Source organism: Nuphar pumila, chromosome 12 (assembly GCF_984573655.1).
Source record: "Nuphar pumila chromosome 12, dmNupPumi1.hap1.1, whole genome shotgun sequence".
Classification (NCBI taxonomy): Eukaryota; Viridiplantae; Streptophyta; class Magnoliopsida; order Nymphaeales; family Nymphaeaceae; genus Nuphar; species Nuphar pumila.
The window spans coordinates 35,422,016-35,444,019 of record NC_143260.1 but is presented as its reverse complement, the minus strand read 5'-3'; the positions used below and the strand labels follow the sequence as shown (position 1 = coordinate 35,444,019).

General features: G+C 37.0%; 1 protein-coding gene and 1 non-coding gene across 2 annotated transcripts; both read right to left on the bottom strand.

Moving 5' to 3' along the window:
* Positions 1 to 1,047: 1,047 nt before the first annotated feature.
* On the bottom strand, positions 1,048 to 20,888 carry LOC149820669 (DNA replication licensing factor mcm7-like). Its single transcript, XM_089983449.1, has 10 exons — positions 20,594 to 20,888; positions 20,117 to 20,184; positions 19,040 to 19,099; positions 18,733 to 18,956; positions 4,992 to 5,166; positions 4,400 to 4,591; positions 3,798 to 3,970; positions 2,436 to 3,649; positions 1,709 to 2,170; positions 1,048 to 1,337 (listed from the first exon to the last, which is right to left on the bottom strand). The coding sequence occupies exons 6-8, from the start codon at positions 4,421 to 4,423 to the stop codon at positions 3,211 to 3,213; spliced, it is 636 nt and encodes a 211-aa protein (XP_089839575.1). The 5' UTR covers positions 4,424 to 4,591; positions 4,992 to 5,166; positions 18,733 to 18,956; positions 19,040 to 19,099; positions 20,117 to 20,184; positions 20,594 to 20,888; the 3' UTR covers positions 1,048 to 1,337; positions 1,709 to 2,170; positions 2,436 to 3,210.
* A 765-nt stretch (positions 20,889 to 21,653) lies between these two features.
* On the bottom strand, positions 21,654 to 21,725 carry TRNAH-GUG (transfer RNA histidin (anticodon GUG)). Its single transcript has one exon. It is a non-coding gene; the product is annotated as a tRNA-His (tRNA).
* Between the last annotated feature and the right edge of the window lie 279 nt (positions 21,726 to 22,004).

Here is a 22,004-nt window from a genome sequence, read left to right as displayed (position 1 = left end):
TTTTGCAAAGACAATACAGTCATTTTTTGTTCATATATTTGATAGCACAAACGAATCATTTTCTTTCTTTACCTTTTTTTTTGCTAGTCTAAGAAAAAACCCCTTATCACAGACTGTATGTTGACAAGCCTCCAATTCGTAAACACCCTAGAAGTCTCCCATGCCCACTAAGGAATACACTCGTGGCAAGGAACAATCCCTCATAGGTTTCAAACAATGATCATCCAATGTCAAGCGATAAACCACGAACCGAGAAGGCAGAGCCCTTGAATGAACTCGATTCATGCAAGGATGGTTTTACTTGGAATTGAGGTTGATGTAGCCATGATAAACCAGGTATAAGAAAGCAAGCTCCAATAACTTAACACCAAAACCATTAAAAACGATTGTAACATTGGAGTTTGAATGCAAAACCACCACGGGGATCACCCACATGACCAGTTGGGTGGTTGTGAGGGTGCTAAGATGAAGGCACCGGATCAAATCACGCTGGCGCATGAGTACTCCATAGCTTTCAGAGGTGGCTGGGGCCCCACCCTATGGTTTTCAAGACCGTAGGATTCAAATTTAATTACAACTTGCACATATTGAGACCTACAAAATGGATTTGTCCTGGTAGACGATCAATGAAGTTTTTATTTTTACTCAAAGTGTCAGCATAAAACTCCGAGGTCTTACCCATCGTCCCCAGGGAGTCGCCAAGCTTCGGCTTACACAAGGGGGTGACGCCCATGAGACTTGAACCTAACTGCCCCAATGCCCCATCTCACTACGCCAAACCCCTTGGGTCGATCAGTGAAGTTGTTGCATATAACATGAAGCTAGTTGTGGTAAACAATCTTTCACATGAATGGAACCAAGGGTCGGGGTGCAAACCGATCAAGTATGGTCAAACAATATCATATCCATTGAAGATTAAATCCAGATCCAACGTATATATGTGATGATAATGGATCAGGTAAAAAAAAACATTAAAAATAAGTTTTGTTACAAATGCAAACAGATCAACTTTGGATCCAAATTTGAAAAAAGAAAAGCAGAACCATATACACAAAAGCATTGAGTATTCATTTGAAGATGCAGCTATCTTGAGATATACAAGGTACAAGTTTATGGTCTAAAAATGACTGTCACAAGGATATGGTGAAAAGGATATTGAGATACAGCATTATTGTGAAATTCTCCATAGTATAGGAAGACACGCCATGAGAGAGAATCCGAGTAACAAGCAGTCTAAAATGCATCAACCGGACATCAAAAGTGTGAGGATGAATCTGCCACACGTTAAGTGAAGCGTACTCCTATAAGCATTCCTTCAGCTGAGCTTCACTGTACCCCTGTAAAAATTCAAACCAGTCAAGTCTCACTTCACCAACTGTAACATAACTAACCCAAAACAAGTTCAAGATTGCCAAAATATGCAAAGATGGTAAACAATTTGAACTTTGATGGCTGTAAATCATGACTTTTCCACCCTTATGATCCTTTACAATTCATTAGGACCATATATAAATTTGACTGACAACCCATAGATGAACAATCATTATCATGGTAAGAGCTCGTCATTAGGAAAAGAAATCAAGGTAGCTGAGGCAGTCGTCAATGATGCAGACTTCAGAAAATAAGGTCCATCTTGAATTGACAAGATTTCATGTATAAGATTTTGTACTGGAAATAAAAGCATACAACTTGCAGAAAGTGTACTAACCTTCCTGGAGATCCAGTTAAGTGCATGAGCATATCTCAAGTCGTGTTCATCCTTGCAGCTTCATCCCTTATGATAGAATAGATATCAGAGATGGCATCTAGACCAGACCTTCTTTCATCTGAATAGAGTGAGAACTTTGACATTCTCATCAACCTTAGAGCCTCGTCAACATCACTTTGAGATACGAATTTTGAAGGCCGGAGCCTTGCCAGTGCCTACGAAAGTATATACATATAATGACATATAGGTGCATGGAATTAAAAAGAAAACAAAGAGGGCACTTGAAATTTTTCCAGGTTGTGCAAGCATTGCCAGCCGAAGGATACTGAGAATGTTGTATAAGAATGAGGAGTATTGGTCTTGGATTCATCTTGCCGCATGCCGGCATAAACGCTTGCAATGTATTCTGTGAGGTCTTCAGGAACACTGGAGTTCTCTTTCCTTGCCCTTGCCATAAAAGCTCTAGACCATACAGCAGAAAATAAAGCATTGTTAATTGGTCACAACCAAAAATGCTGCAAATCACTTAATAAGTATTCTGGTTAATAGATGAAAAATTATTGTACTTATTGATTATAAGTTGAGAATTTTCTCTTAAGCAAAATATACACCACTAATTGTGAAAAGCTATTAAATCAAAGTCCACTTGCAAACGGTGCAGGAAGAGAAAGAGCTGTAGGAGCTAAAGCTAAAAGCTGACAAGTAATTTGATGAGAAGAAAAACTACCTTAGCAAAGGTGGTTCAATTGGGTTAAACCAAGAGAAGGCGGTTTCTGATGTTGATGCACATAGGTGACATGCCTTGCCATTTCAAGATCACTGTCCATATCAGACCGATCAAGAATTAGCCACAACAGATCAAACCTTGAGAGTAAAGCAGGTGGAAGATTTATGTTTTCTGCTGGAGTCCTACGAAGATCATATCGCCCCCTAACAAACAACAAACAACAAACAACAACAACTACGCCTTCATCCCAAAACAATTGGGGTCGGTGATATGAACCAAAAAAGAAAATCATTCTGGGTCTTCCACATGAATCCTTCTCCTCCAATCATTTTTATCCAATGCCATGTCCTTGGTGAGGTTCAAAGCATTCATATCCTTTCCTATCATCTCCATCCAAGTCTTCTTAGGCCTACCCCGACCTCTTTTAACTAATATATTTTCCCATTTTTTTCATCCTTCTAACTGGCATTAGGCCTTCGCCGAATATGTCCAAACCACCGTAAACGATTCTCTCTCATCTTATTTTCAATGGGTGCAACGCCTACCTTCTTACGTATCTCCTCGTTCTGAATCTTATCTTTTATTGTATTTCCACACATCCATCTCATCATACGCATCTCAGCTACACTCATTTTTTGAATATGATGTCTCTTGGCAGTCCAACATTCTTACCATATAGTAAAGCGGGTCTAATAGTCGTCCTATAAAACTTTCCCTTCAACCTCAATGGCATTCTACGATCGCACAATACTCCAGTTGTACTTTTCCATTTCATTCACCCAACCTTTATCCTATGATTTACATCTCCATCAATTTCTCCATACTTTTGAATGATAGATCCCAAATATTTGAAACAATCATCCACCGATATTTCTTGCTCACCAAGCTTCACTACACTCCCATCACTACTTCGTTGCTTACTAAACCGACATTCCATGTATTCTGTCTTACTCTTACTCAACTTAAAACCTCTTACTTCCAATGTCTGTCTCCATAATTCTAACTTAGCATTAACCCCAGCTCTAGACTCATCAATCAAAACAATATCATCAGCAAACAACATACACCACGGCACATTTTCTTGAATTGATCTCGTAAGCTCATCCATCACTATAGCAAATAGGAAAGGGCTTAAAGCAGATCCTTGATGTAACCCAACCGTTATAGGAAAATTGGTTGTCACCCCTCCACAAGTGCGGACATTGGAAAGCCCCCTGAATAGATGAAAATATAATGGATCAAAGGAATTTGTCGCAACATTACAGATGGTCTTGTGGCTAAAATATGGAAATTACTCTATCTGTAATATGTCTAAAACAAAGACCGAAAAATCAGGAGGGAAAAAAGCTAAGCTGCAATTACCATGCAGGATTTGCAGCTGCAAGAACAGCAGTACGAGCATTTAGAGATGTAGTTATCCCAGCCTTGGCAATGCTAACAGTTTGCTGCTCCACAACTTCATGAATTGCAGTTCTATCAGATTCCTCCATCTTGTCAAATTCATCAATACCGCAAATGCCCTTATCCGCTAGCACCTGCAGAAAACTCTTGGCTTTGCTGAGAATTTTATCAAAGCAGCAGAACTCAAGACAGTATCAGCCTTGAATCCAAAATGCAGAATAGTATTCCTTGGAATTCCAGGATTTTCAGTTGATTTGAATAATTAATGAAGACAAGCAGAAATTCTGAAAGCCAACAGTGCAGTTAACTATTATCGTTTCAATTTTGCAGGCAACTCAGCATCTTTAGATTATTCAAAAAGAATCATAAAGAGAATTTCTCAAGGACAATGCATCACCAAGAGAGATGTACATGTTATGAGCAAGTTTCACTTAATGCTGATAAACAGTAGCCAAAGAGATTGAAGTCCATAAAGACAAATAATTTTCTGATGGAACCAGAACTTGAATGCTTGGCGCTTAGTGATTCATCCATGTTCATATAAGGACCCAAAACGGACTTACCAGAGCACCTCCTTCAAGCACCATCTCACCAGTGACAGGGTCCTTCTGAACAGCAGCCGTTAGACCAACCCCACTACTTCCTTTTCCGGTGGTATAAACCCCTCTAGGAGCTACTTTTATTATGTGCTTTAAAAGCTGGCTTTTGGCAACACCAGGATCTCACATCAAACAAATATGCAAGTCCCCTCTGATCTGCACCCATGGAGCATATTTTGAAATATTTAGTAGAATGAACAAACATCAATCAAGAAAAGAAATTAGTTCAAAGTTACTGGAACACTAAAATCTCATAAAAGACCTTATAAAAGTAAGTGAATTTAAAACTCTTAGATTTTTGTTGTACTTTGAAAACAAGCAGAAACACCTGAAAACATCAGAGTGTGCACCACAGAACAGGAAAAGATTTCCTACCAGGAGGCAAATTTTATGAAAAATGGCAGAACTTTAGTCTCATAATTCTATCTTGAAACAAATGGTAACACAATCATCACCTAGAAAAGAGATGCTACCTCAAAAATGAAGTTTTGGAGGTGCAATCACACTTTTACTAATTGCATAAAATGTTAACAGACAACCATTCCCAAGAGACTACCTTCATTCCATCCTTCAGAATCTTATCAGGAGCACTAACAAATTGAAGAAGTAGAGCTTTCTTAACATCTTCGTGGCCGAATATTTCAGAAGCCAAAGAACGTGCCAACTTATTATAAATATCACCCTCTTCTTGTAGTCAATGGATCTGATCTTCATCTTCCCCAAGTTCATATCTATCATGAGAGGGAAAAAAATAGCAAAATAAGAACTGTAACGAAATACTTCTATTATATGAAAACATAAGCTCAACGTTACAAAAAGGATAAGAATGGGAATCAGCAATAGAAGAAGAGTATCGGATATGAAGTCAAAAATAAAAGCAACACTAGTTGAATGAGTTGTTAAATATAGGTAGTCAATTTTTTATGTTTTTTGCTCTGACAGCTAGAAGACAAAAATACAACTGAAAATCAGGTAACTAAGAGGAAATGCAGCCAAACCTATATACATGCATATGTATGTATATATAATATCATACTAACAGGTTCAATGATTTTCTGATATTTACTTCAAATGTTCTGTACATCCGGCTGTGGAAATGTTATCTCCACAGTGTTTTTAATAAAGTACAAGCATTAAATCAAGAGATTTGATGCCAGTTAAGAATCTAAAAAATATTAGCCCACTATGCACCAAAATTTTATAACAAAAGGCTGTGGAATCCAGGGAGTTAACCTCGGTTGGAGGAAATACTCTAGGTAAAAGAGGGAGTATCTTTCGCACAAACGTGCACGCTTTCAAGCATTTGAATCAATTGCAATTTCATCTCATTGGCAAAATTTTCTAGTTATCCAAAAATGAAATAAATACTCAATATCTATTTTGATGCAATCTAACGTTATTTGTATCTTTTTAAAAGAGAATTGCTTCATTCTGGTGAAGTATTTCTCCCAGTCCCATCATGGTTTTCCCCATCAAGGAATCCATGCTTTGTATATCCATTCAAATAAGGATTATACCTGAACCTCGTCTCCCGAGGTATTTTTACATCCAGTAAAATACATCCAAATTGATTGTTTATTTTCTCTTTCAGAGGGCAATGCTTTCAAAAGTGCTCCCATTAATTTCAAAAAGTGTAATCATGCCATGTTCCCAGAAATGTTGTTTGCACTAGCATGATTTCTAGAACAAGCAAAACAACTATCTTGTGCCACCACCACGGGGTTGCCCATATGGCTAGCGGGATGGTTGTGAGGGTGTTGAGATGAAGGCACTGGATCAAACCTCACTGGTGCATGGGTGTGTCCACAGCTTTCAGAGGTGAGCCACATATGGCAGGATGGTCATGGGGCCCCATTTGGTGTTTTCCTCGCTTTAGTGAGGATTTCTCGTCACTAACAAAAAAAAAACTATCTTATACCACAAATTACTCAATTTGGTTACTTTTTTTTTATATATCCTTGTAATGAAATGTGTATCAGGTCAGAGTAGGCTCTGGCGAATTACCATCAGAGCTCACCATGATGTCGAATGCCATTCATTATGTGTGCAGTGATAGGAGCGATGTAATATGCCCGGATATATGCCAAAAACTCAATGTTGTCAGTATCAGTGCGTATCGGCCAATACGTATAGTATCAACAAAAGATCAATACGATACTGTGCTGAATGGGTCTTTTTTAATAAATATAAAAAAATGCTTAAATTTAATATTTTTAATAATATTTTAATGGTTTTAACACGTCACGTTCTGATTGACACAAAATATTTTTTTATTAATTTTTAGTTGAATCAGAATGATTCACTTGGGAATCCGTATTGGCCGATTCACCTGAATCGTTGGCCAAACGATTCAGGCCCAATACCAATACTGACAACATTGGTTTTAATAGCTCTCTTCACTTATGTCATGTTACATTTTTTCCTCAGATTGGATCGTTGCAAAATTCATTAAGTTATCAGGGTATTCTATTAGTAAATCAGTCTAGGCCTATTCGTCGGATTCTAATATTATTGCTAGATTCGGGTGGATATGCAAAAGTCTCTCTCATTATCAAAGTGGATCCTCAATATATATATATATATATATATATATATATATATATATATATATATATATATATATATATATATATATATATATATATATATATATATATATATATATATATATAAATTCTCTCATAGTCTACCTTATACCTTTAGAGCGTAGTCACAAATCTGTTCTCAGGATATTCTGGACAAGAGAATATCTTGGAAGATTTTCAAAAAATGATTTTTTTCATAAAAAAATCAGGGAAATCTTGGCAAGTTGATATATAGTGATGTGTATCTCTCAAATTGTCCCATGCTCCTTTAAAAAGCATACTTAGTACGTGTTTTTTGTTTAATCTAAACTCATAGATGTGTTCTCTATGCTCTATTTAGTAGAAAACATGTACTAGTTTTAGCATTTTTTTTGTTTAGATGTGTTTTTAGCTCAATGAAAAAATCAATGTCATATTTCACCAAAAACTTGATTAACTAAAAATCAAGAATTTTTGTTATATTGATTCAATTAATTAAAAGCATGCATCACCCCCTTTATCCCAGCATTACTTCACTATATCACTTCTGGTTTCAAATAGCGCAGAGACTTGTTTCGATGATCAACTGCTGGAGAACCACATCAAGAGTGAACTCGTTGGGAAAGGTCATCTGGTTCATGCAGTGCCTTGTTGTGACGGAGTAAAGCTATTTTTATGTGATCCCCTGTACATCCACTATACATTTTCACTTGATAGTTTTCACTTCAGTATGTCATTTGTAGGATGGCAGCATATCAATCATTCACTATGCATTAACATTGTACCTTTGCATCCCCATAACCTCTATAGTCACTTTGCTGTATTTCTGAGTATATTTGGCAAATCATTTATCTGAGTATTATCCATGTATACGTATACACCCTTGTAACATATGGATTTTGTCATGTATCATCTTGTTCTGAAATATATTCAGAGTTTTGGTTTCTGTTATCCTATCCCGATCTAAACTCTCCAGTGTACCTAGTTAGGCAATCACCATCTTCTTATCTTTTTGATAAACAACAACTACGCCTTCATCCCAAAACAATTGGGGTCGGCGATATGAACCAAAAAAGAAAATCATTTTGGGTCTTCCACATGAATCCTTCTCTTCCAATCATTTCTATCCAATGCCATGTCCTCGGTGAGGTTCGAAGCATTCATATCCTTTCCTATCACCTCCATCCATGTCTTCCTAGGCCTACCCCTACCTCTTTTAACTAATATATTTTCTCATTTCTCCATCCTTCTAACTGGAGCATCATTAGGCCTTCGCCGAATATGTCCAAACCACCGTAAACGATTCTCTCTCATCTTATTTTCAATGGGTGCAACGCCTACCTTCTTACGTATCTCCTCGTTCTGAATCTTATCTTTTATTGTATTTCCACACATCCATCTCAGCATACGCATCTCAGCTACACTCATTTTTTGAATATGATGTCTCTTGGCAGCCCAACATTCCGTACCATATAGTAAAGCGGGCCTAATAGTCGTTCTTATCTTTTTGATATTTAAGTTTATTCTTTATTGACAATAGCACAGGGGTGTGCACCTATATCGTGAATAATGGGCCTGAGGATGCCAAAAACACTATAAACAATAGATCAACATCTTTGGATGTGATGATTGTCTTGCAAATCCATACCTGTTTTCGCATCGCCATGGTTATGTTGTGGTAATATGTTGAATATTTCAACACAATCGTTAACCTGTTAGTGATCTCTATTTGTTCGAAATTTCCTGTTATTTAAACTTCTATATTCTTTCCTGATTTATGACACATTTGGTTGACAAGGATGGGTGTGGTCATGATTTTTTCACGCTATCTTCTGTCTGGCCCTCTCTTTTGCGTGTTTATGTATATATCTGCTCATTTTTACATTGTTATTCATGTTTCGATTGGATTTCAAAGAGGAGGTTGACTGGCCCTGGCTTCAATGATTAAGGGGCTGTCTACTGTTGGTATGGTTGAAAATGAGAGCTTTTTGGTTTTAGTGGTTTGGTTTCAGCATTATTGTTTATTTGGAGCACCTGTGCAATGTTATGTGGGTATTACTAAACTCCAGTACAATCAATAGTTGTTGCAGAAATGTTCTATGAATTTAACGGTAAAAAGGGGACCCTCTTTTGTCGCTCTTTACTTATCTGGAGTTTTGTTGTTCTTGAAGATCGATGTTGATGAATTACATATGCTGGATATCTTCTGTGAAAGATAGATCAGACCACACGGTTACTGTTATATCCTATCTCCTTAGAGGCTTGCCTTGCAAGATGCCTCTGTGGGTCAAGAGTGGTTCTGTGGAAATTAATCTATTGATGATCAGTCCCCATTATGGAGAGAAATTCTCATTCTTCAATCAAATCGGCATTGCATAGCCAATCAATACCACGGTGTGCATGTGTCTTTAGCCTTAAGGGCAATAAAAAAGCAGTGTAACTTTCTGCTGTTTCCCATTAATGTCTGCAACAAACAGAGTTACTCCTCCTTAGGAGACTTCAGGTTTGCCATCAAAAACTCGGGTTCAGCTGTAGCATGGACACGCAATTCTTCTTCTCCATTCCAGCACCAAGGTACGTATATTTTTCCATTTTAATATATAGGCACACTAAGATTCTCACACTTACAACACTCCACCTCTTACTTACTGCATTGTTACTGTATATTCCAATCCACTTACATAGTTGTTCACAGTAGTTGTCCACTTCACATCACCACATTTTCACCATATAAGCACACATACATTATCTCACCATGTACACACTACCTCCCTGTCAAATACACTATTCATTATATTATACCAGCACTCTCATTAAATTCACCTCATCTAAATGTTATATTGGTTAGTAATACATTAGGGTCATTAGTTAAGAACAACATCTCATAATGTAATATTTACACTGCAGGGTTGTCGTAGGCTATTTACAGCATACCATCTGCACCCATAAGTTTCCATCACCTGTAACATCATCAAAATATTTCTACTTAGCCCCACAGCCATTTACTTTTCCCTACAAATGACATGGGTTACCAACCAATCCCCTGTTGTCACCCCATCACAGGCCACCTGTTGCATATGTCTCCTCTTCTTCTCATAACATCCTCAACTCCTGCTATCCACCACCTTCAGCACGAATTTCCAACCTTGGCACCCATCTCACGATTAGCATACTAGCTAATGTAATGCACTGTGGAAGGATTCCACCTCCTCCATCATCACTGTAGTTACAGCAGTGCAATGCTTACTTCCATTTCTTGCTACAGTTCATGTCAACAGCCCCTTTGTTGTTTGATATTTCACCATTCACCTGCCTTACTTGCTGTCATCACTACCTACAATACCCATCAACAGATTTGCTTCTCCAAACCCAACCATCAACTAACTCGTTTGCCAATATCAACCATCTCCACTGTTGACATATAATATTCATCATGTAGTATTTACCTTGCCTACCTTAGTTCACACCTCTCCCACAGCTCCATTTTATTCCATCGCCCACCGAAGGCTAGGTCTTTTAGGTTTTGCTTTAATTGAGCTACGTTGGTATCCATACCTCATAATATGTCATACATACTGCATATAAGTATACACCGTCCCTATTTTTATCATGCTTAGGTGTATATATGTATATATGCTCTTTCCCGTAGCCTGAGATATCATGTACATGTACATACACTTCATCATTAACATAAGCATGAGTCTTTCATCAATATATTATGTAAATTCTCTCATTAATGTGATACACTAATATTTTATTCTGATGCAGAGTATATACATAAAGCTTTCTATCAGTTGTATTGTAAATTCAAGATTACATTTTGTAAAACCTCCTTCTATATGCATCTTTTACTCTGTGCTAACTTGTATTTTGCAGGAATTAGGCGATTTTCCTTCTCAATTTAGGAATTTGAATTTCAATTCAAGTCAAAATTTGTAATAGATAGATGATCAATGAGGATATTTATATTTTCTTGTCCTAGATTAAAATGTATGAGCATGTACATCCTCTAGAATTGCTTGTTTCATATCATTTTCTCTTTTATCTTCAAAATTTCACGAATGGGAACACGAATGGCACGTGCACCATTCTAGTGAGAGGTAATTAATCATAAGCAAATGACTCACGTTGATGGCCATAGTCAAAATGTGGGCAATGCTTAGGATTCTTATCTTTTATAAGATAAGACTCGATCCACAGTGGATATTCTTCAAAAAATCATCATATTTTCAAATATTTTCTTTTATTAGAATTTAATTTAAAATTAGCTCAAAATATATATATTAATGGTCATAATCAGGATATATTGAGAGTTAATTTCATTTTAAACTCTATAAAAACACCAAAATATGTTTTATTCTTCACCTGAATTCAAATATGATTATTATATAATACATTCAATGATCATAGTCAGGAAAGTATTATATCTTCAATCTTATTTTAATTCACCTAAAAAATGAGATAGACTTTCCAAAATCCAATTTCAAATTCTTTCATTCATTTCATTATTTAGAATAGAATTATATCATATTTTCAAAATTCTTTTCCAAAATAAAGTGATTTTGAGATATATTCTTCAAATATCTTCCTCATTTCTCAAACCAATCTTCAATTTCTATTTCAATTCATTTTTTTATCTTTTCAAAGATTCAAATTTCAATTTCAAAGTCCAATTTGACTTTGAGATTTCAAAATTCAATTTCCAATTCCAATTCAATCAAAATTCAAACTTCAAAGTTCAAATTAAACTTTGAAGTTTTCTGATTCATCTTCTGATTTCAAATTCCAAATCAAGTTTATCTTCTTATCTTCAAAACTCCTAAATCAAGGTTTGAGATTGATCCTGAATCTCAAAAATTCAACTCTTCCTAAGTTTTAAATTTAATCCGGGTTTTCAAAACCCAGACTTATCTTCAAAAGTCCCATTTGGACTTTCAAAATCCAAATTCAAAGTTAGAACCCGATCCCATTTAGGATCCTAGATCCAGAATCCAACTCCATCGTGGATCTCAGACTTCAAATCCAAAACCCATTTTTAGGATCCAGAACCCAATTCGATCTTGGATCTTAGACTTCAGATCCAAATTTCATTCCAAATTTCGGATCCAATTCCATCTTGGATCTAAGACTTCAGATCCAAATTTCGTCATTGGATCTCAGATTTCAGATCCAATTCCCATTTAAAATCCAGAATCCAAAATTTAATTTCATCTTTGATTTGCTTTCAAACCATGGTCACAAATGTCGTTCTCGGGAAAATCTCATGATATTTTCAAAAGTCTGATTTTCTCTGGAAGATATTGGTATCCACCATACAATAAATAATACAAAAAAGATGTAAAAACATTGTTAAGATATTAAATTCATGTTACATTGTAATATATGTTACTATGTTTCAAACTTCAAATTAAAAAGAGTTTTTGTCCTTGTTTCCTTATGTGAAACAAAGGTAATGTTCAAGTCCAATGCCTAGGGATTTGCTGCAGCACAGACAGAGCAAATGATTACAAATCAATTTATGAAATAAGACCAACCAATTTTTACATGACCAGACACATAGAAAAGTTTCTGTAATTTGTTGCAATTAAGTGCAGTATATGTGAAGAATCAAGCATACATGAGTAACAGAGTTGCTAAGAAGAATATCTTTCTCATGATCAAAATATTCACTTCAACTTAAGTAACGTGAACATGTGGTTTTATTTATGGCTGATCATGCAATCAATTATAGGCCACATTTGTGTTAGATAAAACAACTTCAGCAGACCATGCTTGCTTAACCACCAAGAAAGCAAAGAACTGTGTGGACTAAATACAAGACTACTTGGTTGAAATTGCTTTTCTTCTTTTCCTTTGTTTCCCTTTTCCTTGTTTTTGGTGGGGTGGTGGGTGGTTTGAGCCAGCCCCACCTATGTGAGCCAAGCCTAAGTTTGAATCAGGCTTCGAGCTATGGGCACAGGCCATCAGCTTAACAATCAGACCCTGTGAAACTCATCATGAAAGAAGTACAATAAACAAAAACCCAAAAGAATTGTAATGAAAAGAGGCGGAAGCACCAATAGAGCAAATGTCACTCTTAAAGAGTGACCACTAAAGCCAAGAACACAAACACCAAATGTGCATGCACAAAAACTCTCAAATATGGAAATGACTTAAAGTCATAAGTTGGATATTATTGAAGAAGAGAAGAGAGAGGGGTATAAACCCATACATTTAAGAGGGGAAGACCTCCTCTATTTATAGAGGAGGGAAGCTCTAAAAGGAACCACAAGGGGGGCTCCCTTGTAGTCGTTGGGAGCCCCAACGGTCAGAAATCTGACCGTTGGAGCCCCAACGACTACAAGTGTGGGGCCCCCTTGTGGTCATTACAAAAAAGGAAAAATAAAGAAAAAAGAAAAAGGAAAAAGGGAAAAAGAGAAAAAATAAAAAGGAGAAAAATACATAAGTGGTTTTACAAGAATACCCCTATCGGGTATTTATCTAAATGAGAAATAATATATATATATACATATATGTATATACATATACTTATATATATACGGATGTATATATATATAAGTATATATTTTAACACGCCCCCTCAAACTTTACGGGGAGAAGACCGAAAGTTTGCTAAGGAGGAACATAAATCGGGGAGTTGAAAGCGCTTTGGTGAAGAAGTCAGCCAGCTGTAATTCTGAAGTAACATATGGTAATGAGATAGTCCCTCTGAGATATTCGTCTCGAACATAATGGCAATCCATCTCGATATGCTTTGTCCGTTCATAAAAGGTGTGATTGCTGGCAATGTATATCGCACTTTTGTTATCACAGCAGAGCTTGGTAGGAGTGGAAATAAGAACGCCCGTGTCAGCAAGGAGACTTCTGAGCCATACGATTTCCATAGTTGTCATCGCCATAGCCCGATACTCAGCTTCAGTAGATGATAAGGAGACTTTCTGCTGCTTCTTACATCTCCACGAGATGAGAGATTCTCCTAAAAAGATACAAAGACCCGTAATTGAGATACGATCATTGGGATTGCCTCCCCAGTCAGCATCAGTAAAAGCAGTCAATTCAAGAGATGAGGAAGAGGATAAGAAGAGTCCCTTTGAGATGGTATTTTTGATATATCGCACAATTCTCATTACGGCCGCCATATGAACTGTGGTAGGTGCGTGCTGGAACTGGCTTGCTGCATGAACCGCATGAGCTATGTCAGGACGGGTGATGGATAGATAAGTGAGAGATCCAATTAATTGACGGTAGGGAGTTGGATCTTCAAGAAGAACACCATCTTCAAGTCTAAGTTTTGCATTGATAACTTCGGGAGTCTTAACTTTCTTTTCGTCAGATATTCTTGATTTGGTACAAATTTCAGCAGCTAACTTCATCTGAGATAAGATGTATCCACGTTCGAAATAAGCCACTTCAATACCTAAGAAATATCGTAAATAACCAAGGTCAGACATATCAAAGGTATCTTTTAGCATAGACTTAACATCATTTACTCCCTTTTTGTCATTCCCAGTGATGATCATATCATCAACATACAGTAGAAGCATAATAATGGAGTCACCTGTTCTTTTCACAAAAAGAGCAGTGTCAGAATAACAAGAAGAAAATCCTAAATTTATTAATACGTTACTAAACCTATCATACCAAGCTTTAGGTGCTTGCTTAAGACCATATAAAGCCTTTTTTAATTTCAAAATTTTTCCATTTAAATCTATACCTGGAGGTGGTTCCATATACACTTCTTCATTTAAATTACCATTCAAAAAGGCATTTTTAACATCAAGTTGAAAAATTGGCCATTTTTTAACTGCGGCTATAGCAATAAGAGCTCGAACACTAGTCATTCGAGCAACGGGGGCAAAGGTTTCATCATAATCTACCCCATACTCTTGGGCATATCCTTTGGCTACCAACCTAGCCTTATATCTTTCCAATGAACCATCACTCTTAGTCTTCACTTTAAAAACCCATCTACATCCAATGGGTTTCTTGCCATTGGGAGGATCAATGATTTCCCAAGTTTGTGCCTTTTTAAGGGCATTAAGTTCAAGTTGCATAGCATCATTCCAATGAGCATATTGCTTAGCATCATTGTAATGAGATGGTTCATGAAAAGAGTGAAGAGCAAGAAGACATGCTCGAAAATTAGGCGAAAAAGAATCATAAGAAACAAACCTATTTGGTATTTTAGAAATTCGATTTGACCTTCTTTGAGAAGTCTCTTCGATGGACTCATTTTGGGAAAATCTTTCAAGGGCACAAGGAGGATTCCTTTCATTCCTTCTAGAGTAGACTTGTATTTGTCTTGAAACATTTTCTTCTAAGTTTTGATCATCGCTTGGATGTTCAACAAGATCTTCACTAAGGAATTCATTAGGATCAATATGATCATCTTTAGGCAATAAGTCAAATAAGAATGAATAATCAATATTTTCATTTGGTTGGGGCGAAAAACCACTTTCCTCTTCAAGGAATGTGACATCTTTAGAAATATAAAGCTTGTTTTTAAGTATGTCAAAACATCGATATCCTTTTTGTTTTTCGCCATATCCCAAAAAAATGCATTCAATAGCCCTAGGGGAGAGTTTATCATTCTTGTGGGTTAAAACAAAACATTTGCATCCAAAAATTCTTAGTCTTTTATAATCGAGAGACATATTGTAAAGTTTTTCAAAAGGAGAAAGATTTTTCAAGGAGGACGAAGGAGTTCTATTGATAAGATACGAAGAGGTTAGAACCGCTTCGGCCCAAAAAGATTTTGGAATGTTTCTTGAGATTAATAACGTTCTTGTAGTCTCTATTATGTGCCTATGCTTTCTTTCCGCAATGTCATTTTGTTGTGGAGTGTTGGGGCAAGAACGTTGGTGAAGAATTCCATTTTCTTTCAAATAGGTTTGAAAATCATTGGACATATATTCGCCTCCCGAATCGGATCTAAGAATAGATAGATTTCCCAAAAATTGGTTTTTGACCATTGCATGAAATTCTTTAAAGAAGGAAAAAACTTCATATTTACGACTTAGGAAGTAAATCCATGTGAATCGAGTAAAATCATCAATAAATACCACGTAATACGAAAAACCACCTTTAGACAAAATAGGGGAAGGTCCCCACACATCGGAATGAATAAGTTCAAATGGCCGAGTGGTAAAGTAACTTCTTTGTGGAAATGGAATAGCTTTAGATTTCCCAAAAATGCAATCTGTACAAGTCATGTGATTGTCTTTACAAGTATTGTTCAAAAACGGAAAAAGAGACATTTTTACAAAATTTGGATGGCCAAGTCTCTCATGCCATATTCCAATACTTTTGTCCTTTACAAGATTACATGATGGCTTAGATGGAAGAGTCAAAAAATCCATAAAATAGAGGTCACCCCTTCTATGGCCTTGCCCAATCAGCTTCCCTGACTGGAGATCCTGCACGGTGCAATCCTTGGGTGAGAAAGAGACTTGGCATCCATGATCGGTAATTTGAGATACGGAAAAAAGGTTTAAATTTATTTTAGGAACGATTCTTACTTTAGGAACAAAAAAGTTTTTAAAATTAAGAGATCCAATACTTTCAATTTTTAATGATGTACCATCGGCCGTTGAAACACAAGAAGATATAGGTTCGGAAAAAATATTTGAAAGAGAATTTTTATGATATGTCATATGAAAAGAAGCACCGGAATTTAGTATCCACATACCTGGAGGAGATGAAGAGTAGGCAATGGCGGCCCCGGATGTTGAAGGAGAAGCCTTGAGTAGATGTTGGAGAGCTTCGGAGATGTGATTTAGAGTTTCTTTGATATCTCCTTCTTTGGTGCATTCTTCCTTCTTTGGAGAATCTTCTCCAACGGCGGCAACTTTTCCTTTAAGCTTTGGGCAAACCGGTCTTATGTGCCCCGGTTCATTACAATAATGGCATATAATCCCCTTTCTAGGTCCATAGTTATTTTTGTTAAAGTGGGGAGGTCTATATGCTTTAACATTAGATCCGGGCCTAGTAACGGCCAAAACATCATCACTCTTAATGCTCAAACCAAGCCGAGTTTCTTCTTGACATATCTCGGCAAGGGCATCTTCAATAGGTAGGGCTTTGCTTCTATGGAGAAGAGATGCCCTTACTTGTTCAAATTCCGGGCGAAGTCTATGAAGGAATTGAAAAAAGTGCTCATTTTCAATTTGTTCCCTTCTTAGCTCAATATCTTGAGGAGCAACCCACTTAGGCTCAAGAAGAGCAAGCTCATCCCAAAGGGGGGTTAGAGAGCTAAAATAGTCCCGGACAGTCATGTCCATTTGCTTGGTAGAACGGATTTTCTCTTGACAAAAAAATTGTCGAGCAAGATCCTTTTGGGTATACATACCCTTAAGGAAAAACCAAGCCTCATTGGCCCTTCTAAATTTGGCAATATTAGCACAATTTTTAAGATCTACATTGTTCATGAACCATGCCAAAATTTTGGCATGGTTACTTTCCCAATCCTCAATTTTGGATTGATGTTCATTAATGGCTTTGATGCGCTCATCGCCATCTAAAGCCTTCTCAATCTCGTTTTCAATTTTGGTGAGAACAAGAGAGGGTTCGGGAGTAGTTCCCATAACAAAACCCCAAAGTTTCTTACCTCTTAGGTGATTTTCCATAGCGGAGGCCCACATGAGGTAGTTGGACCCATTTAGCTTAAAAGAGAGCTCTACTTTAGAGTCACGTTCCATCGGCACCAACTATTCTTCTTTTCTTCAAAAAACTTTGAGAGGCACGCGTTCCAAGATGACAAAAGAGAAGCCCAATCACCAACCGAGCTCTGATACCATGTAATGAAAAGAGGCGAAAGCACCAATAGAGCAAATGTCACTCTTAAAGAGTGACCACTAAAGCCAAGAACACAAACACCAAATGTGCACGCACAAAAACTCTCAAATATGGAAATGACTTAAAGTCATAAGTTGGATATTATTGAAGAAGAGAAGAGAGAGGGGTATAAACCCATACATTTAAGAGGGGAAGACCTCCTCTATTTATAGAGGAGGGAAGCTCTAAAAGGAACCACAAGGGGGGCTCCCTTGTAGTCGTTGGGAGCCCCAACGGTCAGAAATCTGACCGTTGGAGCCCCAACGACTACAAGTGTGGAGCCCCCTTCTGGTCATTACAAAAAAGGAAAAATAAAGAAAAAAGAAAAAGGAAAAAGGGAAAAAGATAAAAAATAAAAAGGAGAAAAATACATAAGTGGTTTTACAAGAATACCCCTATCGGGTATTTATCTAAATGAGAAATAATATATATATACATATATGTATATACATATACTTATATATATACGGATGTATATATATATAAGTATATATATATATATATATATATATATATTTTAACAAGAATAATGCAGGAGAACAAATCATGGCAAGAAAAAGGATAAAGCACTGATCATGACAAATAATCACAATAAGTCCAGTTGTGTCATAGAAAAAACAAGAGAAGTGGTGTACCAGAAAATGGCATCGTTCAATAATATTATTTTCCTCACAATCTGAAGTATTTTAATCATTTTCAAATGCTCAATAGAGGCACGCTATTGCAGAAAAAAAAAGTTTAAAACACATCAAGCATGACAAGTAATAATAAAGTAAGTCCATTTATGTCAGAGATAAAATTGGCAAGGTGGTACATGAAAAGAAAATGGCATCATTCAATGATTTTATTATTCTTAAAACTCTTTAGCATTTTCATCATCTTCAACTACAAGGTACTTACAAGGGCCGCTTTATCTCAGGAGGCATTTTATGAAACGGATCTGTAGTATCACCACTCTCTGTAGTTTGTTCTAATCTTTGGGTCATTAATATATCAACATCATCATCCCCTGGGTAAGGTACTGTTGGTTCTGGCAGAAGTTCATCAACAGCTTCTGCAAAAATACTAATATAACTATGGGTATTTGTTCGAACACGTTAAACAAGTCCTTCAGAGTCCTTAAACTGCCAAGATCAAAGTGTTTACATGTTATATATAATAATATATAGTTCTAGATAAAATTAAATGGGAGGTTTGAAGGAATTACCATGTCAAGATCATCCAGTTCAATTTCAATGGTGCACAATGTTCTATTGGCAACAGCTTGCTGCATGAAGTTATTTTTGCAATAAATACAATACTTAGTCAGCAGCAAAGAATAATATATGTATATACACATGAAAAAAGAAGATGGCTAGGATTGCTAACCAACAATGAATCTACATTTCTTAAGTTCCTTAAATCCGACCAACTCTTCCCAATACGACTACAAACAAAGAAAATATATTGATTTCATTTTAGAAGCTTACAAACCATCACATTTACAGTTTACAAATTTACAATAAGCTTCCTCCACCTAATAATCCGTGTTTAAACATTTTTCTTGTTTGAATGGTCTGTAAAACATGATTGTGAGCTTCAAGGGAATTTACATCTAAAATAAACCACTAGAAAGATAAAGATAACAACTTTTGCCCTCGGTTTTTGTTGGGATTTAACAATGCAAAAACTTTTCAATCAGCATGACAAAACAAACAAACAAATCAGAACACTCATAAACCAAATCAGGGCCATGACTATAAGACTGGAACGGTAGGTTCTCTGGCACATTTCTGCAAATCTCCAAATTGAAATTCCTTTTCATTCTCAGTGTATGAATTATCAAAATCCAATCCAAACAAACAAATCAGCGATGTGTGGACCATCAGACGCTTGGATTCACAAAAGAATAACCGAACAAGGCAACACCATTCTACCTAAACCCTACCATATATGCTAAAACGTTTCGTAGCAAAGAGATAGAGAAAGGAAGATCGTACTTCCTCCCAGTATTTCCATAAATCGAGAATACTGTTCTGTTAACACAAATCTATCTGCTTTGGCATTTCGAATCAATCAGAAGATTTTATCAAAATAACATTGAAGAAATGAAACCGCTGCATTGATTTCTTTTTATCGAAGAAAACACGACAAATAAATCAAGCTACAACCTACATGAAACTCTGACTAAGCACACAAAAAAAGGAAATCTGATCTAATTATTAGATAATCAACTCCTTCCTTCCATCCTCAATATCAACACGCAACAAAAGACGTAGACAATGAGAAAGAGAGAGATGCTGACCAGGATGTTCATATACTTGAGTTCTCCGTCGGCATCGACGAAATTGCTCAGAAACTCCTTGCAGAGCTCTACAGGAGGGAACAAAAACACGAAAATTACAATAAATAAGCCAAAATGGAACCCTTTACGCCATTTAAATGGGAAAAGAAATGATATGTAGAAAAGAAAAGAATAAAGGGGGAAGGGGGCGAGAGTGAGAGTGAGAGATTTCATGAAGAATCGAGGGTTTTATTTTCTCGCGAAGGACGGAGAAAGCACTCCCGGAATCAGAGACCTAGTCGTGCTGGCTATGCCTTCCGTACTTATGGTCGCTGTTCCCGGTGTAAAGCCGTGGCTTACCCCTCTCCCTCAGGGAGTCGCTGTGCTTCCGCATTGACGCCCTGGGGAATGGAACCTTGACCGCCCGCCTAGCAGCCAAGGCCAAACTCGCATTGCACCAATTGATGAAGAATCGAGCGGGTAGGGTTAGGGTTTTACGCTTGTCTCCTTTGTAATCGGGGCCCGGCATTCTTTTTCTTCTTCTTCTTTTCCCTCTGCGTCGATCGGCTGAGAGAGAAAGAGAGATTGCAGAAATAGTCCGATTTACGGCGGGAAGATCCCCTGATTTTTTCTACCAGTAAGGATGCCCTTCGTTTTTACCATACTGGGACTGTATTTTGCTTTAGGGTTTCGAGCAGTGCTGACTTGGACCTCCCATTGAACCCAAAAATCAAGCATCATGCGCGGTGAAATTTGTGGGGCTCCTAGTTGACACATTGGTCATGTGATTCGTCGATCAGCACATCCTGCAAAACCAGATTGTTTTTGTTCACATTTAGGTCTTGAATGAAAGATCTTCAATTCAAGATGATGATATCAATACGAGCCTTTGGCACAAAGTTCAATGGAACTGGTGAAAGTCCGAGCAAATGCTCAACGATCCTCTAAAAAAACGTCTCTCGTTATACATAACGGAATTCGGTTCATTGCTTGAAGTTTTAACTCCATGCCGGAGTCCGTTGATGCGCAACAAACGTGTACCCTGCAGTCCTCGATTGAAAATGCAAGTCATCTCCTCGATAGTATTCAATCTAATCAGAAACAGTCTCTATGTGAAAGAAGAAAAAACTATACTCAGGTCTGATAAGAATTACATAAATCAGAACCAGACGTGATCGATATCAGTTTTTTTTTTATGTTTTAAACTTGAAAATCGCAGATCTTAAGCCCAACTCGAGTCAGACCCAGGTTTGGTATAAAATTTCATAAATCATACCTAGTTCGGAATGCTAACCAATCCTTACTAGTCTGACCTAGATAATTACTGGGACTCTCTCCTTTGTCCTAACTGGACTGGATCTGGTACAGATTGGGATCAGATCATACCACCCCAAACTGAATGGGTATCGCAAAACAACCTAAACCTGTTGTTGATCTCTACATTATTTGGATTTGGAAATACTCGTTGGAGGTATAAGGGGTTTACTAAATCCGATTGGGTTGGATGTGGACCGACCCACAAAGGCGTGGAGGAAAAAAAAAGATACATACAAAAAATTGTGGCTGCTGGGATTCGAGCCCAGGTCTCTACGGCCACAACGTAGAATTCTTACCACTAAACTACAGCCACTTGTTGTGACAAGTTTTCTGATTTATTTTATTCTACTTATGTAACAAAAGGAAAAAGTGCACTCTGTCGAGGTAATCTGAGTCACAGATAAGCTCAATGCGGTTTCTTCACCAAAGCTCGTGTTTTCAATCGAGCTCTCCCAACCTAAAACACTAAAAAAAATTATATTCGTACACTATGTGACAATGACACGGCAAAAGTGACACGGCATACATTATTTTTGTTGGGTTTTCTATTGAGAGGTGACACGTAAGAGAGCACCACACGAGAGTGAATTGG

Excerpts from the sequence above, each read along its gene's own strand:
- LOC149820669 (XM_089983449.1), bottom strand. The coding sequence starts at position 4,423 with ATGGTGCTTGAAGGAGGTGCTCTG. Across the intron at positions 3,971-4,399 it reads TGCTTGAAGGAGGTGCTCTG|GTGCTAGCGGATAAGGGCAT; the intron begins GTAAGTCCGTTT and ends AGTTTTCTGCAG. Across the intron at positions 3,650-3,797 it reads GCAGCTGCAAATCCTGCATG|GGGGCTTTCCAATGTCCGCA; the intron begins GTAATTGCAGCT and ends TCATCTATTCAG.